The 7,089-nt window shown below is 39.3% G+C and overlaps 1 protein-coding gene across 2 annotated transcripts in view; it reads left to right on the forward strand.

Moving 5' to 3' along the window:
* LOC107751061 (coagulation factor X-like) overlaps positions 1-1,009 on the forward strand; it is a 7,907-nt gene extending 6,898 nt beyond the window's left edge. For both annotated transcript variants that reach the window (XM_016566640.1, XM_016566641.1), the window contains exon 8: positions 292-1,009. In XM_016566640.1, coding sequence (XP_016422126.1) covers positions 292-911 — 620 coding nt within the window. In that variant the 3' untranslated portion in view covers positions 912-1,009. The remainder of the gene's footprint in view (positions 1-291) is intronic.
* Positions 1,010-7,089: the final 6,080 nt, after the last annotated feature.

A 7,089-nucleotide genomic window follows, 5' to 3' on the forward strand; every position in this document is an offset into this window, starting at 1 on the left:
GTGGTTGCAACAAAGTGGTTGCCGAGCAACACACAAACGTAAACAAAGGTGTATGTTACTTTGTAGAGTCATTTACAACAGCTTCGAACGCGGCTCAGCCAATCAGAATCAAGCACCGGAACTCTCCGCTTTTTAAGTAACTTTCCCCAACACTGGTTGAGATCTCTTCCTAAACTCTAGAGGAGACACACGTGAGATTACTCTCAGGAGAAACATCACGGAGAGTGTCCATCTGGGAGAAACTATAGAGATGTTAAACAGATCTCACTCCTGTTTGTGTCTTCCTGTCAGGTGAGTTCGACACGCTGGTCAAAGAGGGTCGTGAGGTCACGCACGACGTAGACGAGATTCTGATTCACAAGAACTACATGGCTGAGACCTACCACAACGACATCGCCCTCATCAAGCTCTGCAAGCCCATCAGATTCAGCAGATTCATCGTCCCCGCCTGCCTTCCGGAGCGCAACTTCGCCGAGCGCGTGCTGATGCTCCAGGAGGACGGCTTGGTGAGCGGCTTCGGACGCGTGCGCGAGGGCGGCCTCCAGTCCACCTTCCTGCAGAAGCTGACCGTGCCATACGTCGACCGCGCCAAGTGCATCGAGTCCAGCAAGTTTAAGATCTCCAGCCGCATGTTCTGCGCCGGATACGATCAGGAGGAGAAGGATGCGTGTCAGGGCGACAGCGGCGGGCCACACGTGACGCGCTACAAAAGCACGTGGTTCGTGACGGGCGTGGTGAGCTGGGGCGAAGGGTGCGCCCGGAAGGGCAAGTATGGCGTCTACACGCAGGTCTCCAAATACATCTCGTGGATCCATAACACCATGTCCAAAGTCATGCCGCAGATGGAAGCGTCTATAAAACCCAAAGCAAAGCGGGAGCTCCTTCGGAAGACGCCTGTAAGCAGAGTCTGACGTCTTAATTCGTGCTGATTCATCAATGACATTATTCTGTTTTCTTTCATAATCTTTCATACGCATATGTGACCACAAAACCAGTCATGAGGGTCAATTTTTTTAAATTGAGATTTATGCATCATATGAAATTGATGTTTCCATTGATGTATGGTTTGTTAGGATAGGACACTATTTGAAAATCTGGAATCTGAGGGTGCAAAAAAATCTAAATCAATGGTGCATTCAAATCATGTCGGATAGATCGTTTTTACGAGTTGAACGCCACCACATTGGAAACTCGAAACGTTCTTTAAGCCTTGAGTTAAAAGTGAGAGAATATCTAGGATGCAATGAATGTAGTATCTGTATTTGATGGTGAATCTGTTAAAATTATTACAATTTTATATATCTTGTCATTTAAATTTGCATGTATAAAATAACATTGTATTGTACAATTACGACAGAAAATATATTACTATTTGAGTTTACAGAACCTTCATATATTGAATAAAAACTTAAAAAGCAAAACACATTTTAAGTGTTTTTATTCCAGATGTTTTAGAAGTAGAGATAAAAAATCTGAATTTTATGTGGTACTTCGACCAAAGTGACTTGAATGCACCTGATGAAGTAATTATGACTTACTAACTCGTAAATACGAACTTTCCAGGAAAACTTGAACGCACTATAAATTACTCCAGTTCTGAACAAAATCCAATCCTCAATGACGAAATGTTATTTCCAGTTAAATCTTTCAACTCTGAAATACATAGAGGTTGACTATCATCCAAATGAGATGTTTCACAGTTTTAATGAAGACGACACTTGATTTTTAATCATATTCACATCATTTAAAGTCAAGTGTGTTTTCTGATTAGAAATAAAGTTGACAGCTTGTATAAAACCCAAAGCAAAGCAGAAGCCGCTTCAGAAGACGCCGTATGAAGAGGCTGACGTCAAAGTCAACGTAAATCAACACGATGAAATCTTAATTCATGTTGATGATTCATCAGTCACAGAAAAACATGTTTGTCTTCATAATCTTTCAATTGTACAATTACGACAGAAAATATATTACTATTTGAGTTTACAGAACCTTCATATATTGAATAAAAACTTAAAAAGCAAAACACATTTTAAGTGTTTTTATTCAAGATGTTTTAGAAGTAGAGATAAAAAATCTGAATTTTATGTAAAAATGGTACTTCGACCAAAGTGACTTGAATGCACCTGATGAAGTAATTATGACTTACTAACTCGTAAATACGAACTTTCCAGGAAAACTTGAACGCACTATAAATTACTCCAGTTCTGAACAAAATCCAATCCTCAATGACGAAATGTTATTTCCAGTTAAATCTTTCAACTCTGAAATACATAGAGGTTGACTATCATCCAAATGAGATGTTTCACAGTTTTAATGAAGACGACACTTGATTTTTAATCATATTCACATCATTTAAAGTCAAGTGTGTTTTCTGATTAGAAATAAAGTTGACAGCTTGTATAAAACCCAAAGCAAAGCAGAAGCCGCTTCAGAAGACGCCGTATGAAGAGGCTGACGTCAAAGTCAACGTAAATCAACACGATGAAATCTTAATTCATGTTGATGATTCATCAGTCACAGAAAAACATGTTTGTCTTCATAATCTTTCAATTTTCTCTACCTATAAACCAAACTGTTTTGTCACTGCTGACTATAATCCAAATGAGATGCTACACAGTTTTAATAAAGACGAGTCTTGATTCTATCATATAAAGTCAAACGTGTTTCTTGACGAGAAATGAAGCTGCGAGCCGTATGTGAAGGCGTTCACAAACACACGGATGAAGAGTTCAGAGGTCATGTTGACAGACTAGAGTCCAGATACACAGCGTTGAGCACACAGTCTCTCAAGCACAGCAACCAATCTCATTTTCACTATTTACCATGTAGACCAATGAAAAGCATATGAATTCAGTGAACAGTTATTAATCACAGCGCATTAATGAGCTTGAAAGCATCAATGCGCTGATGTCAAATTCTGAACACCCTACGTGTGTTAAATATAGAGTTCTGGCATGAAACTCTAGATGGCGCAGTCCGATAGGTCTAACTCAGTCTGACCTAATGACATCATTATCACATGGCACAGCTGATTGGTTCTCGATGGAATCGCTCATTTGTCGTCTGCTGTTCTTCACGCTGATCGCTCATCAGGTGTCGACCGCGGATCAACAGACGGGTGAGAGATCAGCTATCTGGATTCATGGTTCCTGTCCTTGTTTTGCTCTGTTTAACTAGTTTGATTAGGATGTTAACTGCTAATAGCTATGTTTCCATCCAAAGTAACGAATTAAGCTTGTGCGCAAAATTGGAATATCAACAAAATTGGCACCATTTCCATCCAGTGCGCTGAAGAGAACAAAATCGTCACTTCCAGATTAACTTTCGCTAAATATTACAAAGAAATCGAATTAAATTTGCTGCAGTAGGAGAAGGCACTGTATAATAATTTTCGTATGCTATAAACTACGAGCTTCAGAGCGCGCAGACGAAACGCAGTCATGTTATCTTATTTTCGGAGTCTGCTGTTTAGGAACGCAGTTCTCGGAGTTAATTAGCATGTTGTGGATGTATTGGCAGTAGCAAGTCTCGTACTTGCTCTGCAGCAGCAGCAGCAGCGTAGCAAATCTATTCCGCCAAGACCAAATACATTAACATTGTCATGTACATTACCATGCCAATCCCTCCGAGAGTTGTCATGACAGAAATGTAGTTGTGTACAGTAAGAGAGACGCATGTATCCTGAGGAAGACGCTCTTTGGAGAGGAACTGATGTTATTGACTGTATTGATTGTGGGCGGGGCTACAGACAGTCGTTGAGAGCTTCTGCCAATTGATCGCGATGGAATCGCTCATTTGTCGTCTGCTGTTCTTCACGCTGATCGCTCATCAGGTGTCGACCGCGGATCAACAGACGGGTGAGAGATCAGCTATCTGGATTCATGGTTCCTGTCCTTGTTTTGCTCTGTTTAACTAGTTTGATTAGGATGTTAACTGCTAATAGCTATGTTTCCATCCAAAGTAACGAATTAAGCTTGTGCGCAAAATTGGAATATCAACAAAATTGGCACCATTTCCATCCAGTGCGCTGAAGAGAACAAAATCGTCACTTCCAGATTAACTTTCGCTAAATATTACAAAGAAATCGAATTAAATTTGCTGCAGTAGGAGAAGGCACTGTATAATAATTTTCGTATGCTATAAACTACGAGCTTCAGATGTCGCATGTCTTTTTTGATGCACATTAAGGAATTTGTTCAGTAAAAGTGTTTCCATCGTAGTTTATGCGCATGTTTTCTCACCGGATAAGAATTGTATACGACTTAGTTGAGCGCATACGTTTTTTTATGCATGTTTTTAGAATTTACGCACATCTTGGTGTTTCCATCCAGCGTTTTTTTATGCAATATCCCAAAATGCGCATAAAAATAGTTGAAGATGCGAATTTAACTTATGCGCAAAACTGGAATATGGCATAAAACATATTTGCGAAGAAAGCACCGTCTCTATCCAACGAGTCAAAGAGAACAAAATCGTCACTTCCTGATAAACTGGCACTAAATATCAGTAAGAAAATTAGGAGAAGCTACTGAATGTAATCATTTTCATATATTATAAATTGCGCGTGAGAATTAATGCGCATCTTGGCATTAACATCCAGCGGTTTCTATGCAATATCCCAAAATGCGCATAAAAATAGGTGTATGGAAACAGTGCTACTGTTAGATAACTAGTGAAACGTGCACAGTGTGATGTTTGTTGAAGTTCTGGGTGTGTTCCAGTGTTTCGGTCCCGGCGGCGGGCCCATGCGTTCCTGCTGGAGGAGATCCTGATTCAGGGGAATCTGGGGCGCGAGTGCTTTGAGGAGAGATGCAATAAAGAAGAGGCCGATGCTTCGAGAACGACCAGAAGACAGTATGACATCTGATGATCATCACAAACACATCACTGATCAGTGATTCAGGATTCATGTTTTTGTTGGGATGCTTATAAAATAATTGAATTGTGTAGGCAATGAACACACAAACGGCATCCAAACAACATGCGGAAACAACGAAAAATGCGAAAAACAACACAGCTTCTTAAAAGACCAAGTGTTGTGAAGACTCTTACAAAGTCTTCATTAGCCCTTCCACAAATTAGGGTCTTAAATCAGCGCATGGTATTAAATGTTGCATGCATTGCTAAAAATGAATATCTTCCTCAATATTTTTGTCTTGTTTTGCTGTACAAATATCTAAACATTCTTAAATCAAGATATGAAGTCTTGTTTTCTGAGAAACTGGACAAAACGAAGTGAGTTTATGATTAAAACAAATCTGTCAATGGGGAATGAACACGTTTTCCCTTTGAATTAAGATTTTTCTGATTCCATTGACAGATATTTGTTCTTGTTTTAATCATAAACTCACTTTAATTTTGATCAGTTTCTCAGAAAGCAAGACTTCTTATCTTCTGTCATTTTGCTTCTCAAGTAGTGTGTAGAATGTGTGAAATGTGTAGAATTTTTTTTTTTAGTTTTGCACTGGACAACGACAAAAAATACTGATGAAGAAGGTCACTTTTTTTGCAGAAGGGAATTCTTTAAAAAACATTAAAAATCGTACTGTTCAAAAACTTTTGACTGCTAGTGTACATTTGAAAATATTTAGGGCAGCTTCATGTTCTGACTCAGCCAATCACCTGTGTTTGGGGCGGGGCTTTCTGACTGACTGACCAATGACAGACGAGTGTTTGAAAATGTCATTTTTTGCAATTCAATTCAATGTAATGATGCTGAGATCATTCATGCCACCATTTGTTGTTTATAGTGATTTCAAATAATATAAATGTGTATTGCAGTCATGAGAACCACATACAAAAGAAAACATCTGCACTGTAAAATATTTAATTTGTAATTTTGTAGAAGTTGTTTGTTTTACAAGAAAATACTATTTCAGTCTATCTGCTTCAGAATTTCACGACCAAATACATTAACATTGTCATGTACATTACCATGCCAATCCCTCCGAGAGTTGTCATGACAGAAATGTAGTTGTGTACAGTAAGAGAGACGCATGTATCCTGAGGAAGACGCTCTTTGGAGAGGAACTGATGTTATTGACTGTATTGATTGTGGGCGGGGCTACAGACAGTCGTTGAGAGCTTCTGCCAATTGATCGCGATGGAATCGCTCATTTGTCGTCTGCTGTTCTTCACGCTGATCGCTCATCAGGTGTCGACCGCGGATCAACAGACGGGTGAGAGATCAGCTATCTGGATTCATGGTTCCTGTCCTTGTTTTGCTCTGTTTAACTAGTTTGATTAGGATGTTAACTGCTAATAGCTATGTTTCCATCCAAAGTAACGAATTAAGCTTGTGCGCAAAATTGGAATATCAACAAAATTGGCACCATTTCCATCCAGTGCGCTGAAGAGAACAAAATCGTCACTTCCAGATTAACTTTCGCTAAATATTACAAAGAAATCGAATTAAATTTGCTGCAGTAGGAGAAGGCACTGTATAATAATTTTCGTATGCTATAAACTACGAGCTTCAGATGTCGCATGTCTTTTTTGATGCACATTAAGGAATTTGTTCAGTAAAAGTGTTTCCATCGTAGTTTATGCGCATGTTTTCTCACCGGATAAGAATTGTATACGACTTAGTTGAGCGCATACGTTTTTTTATGCATGTTTTTAGAATTTACGCACATCTTGGTGTTTCCATCCAGCGTTTTTTTATGCAATATCCCAAAATGCGCATAAAAATAGTTGAAGATGCGAATTTAACTTATGCGCAAAACTGGAATATGGCATAAAACATATTTGCGAAGAAAGCACCGTCTCTATCCAACGAGTCAAAGAGAACAAAATCGTCACTTCCTGATAAACTGGCACTAAATATCAGTAAGAAAATTAGGAGAAGCTACTGAATGTAATCATTTTCATATATTATAAATTGCGCGTGAGAATTAATGCGCATCTTGGCATTAACATCCAGCGGTTTCTATGCAATATCCCAAAATGCGCATAAAAATAGGTGTATGGAAACAGTGCTACTGTTAGATAACTAGTGAAACGTGCACAGTGTGATGTTTGTTGAAGTTCTGGGTGTGTTCCAGTGTTTCGGTCCCGGCGGCGGGCCCATGCGTTCCTGCTGGAGGAGAT

The sequence above is a fragment of the Sinocyclocheilus rhinocerous genome, unplaced genomic scaffold (assembly GCF_001515625.1).
Source record: "Sinocyclocheilus rhinocerous isolate Xijiao unplaced genomic scaffold, SAMN03320098_v1.1 scaffold632, whole genome shotgun sequence".
NCBI lineage: Eukaryota > Metazoa > Chordata > Actinopteri > Cypriniformes > Cyprinidae > Sinocyclocheilus > Sinocyclocheilus rhinocerous.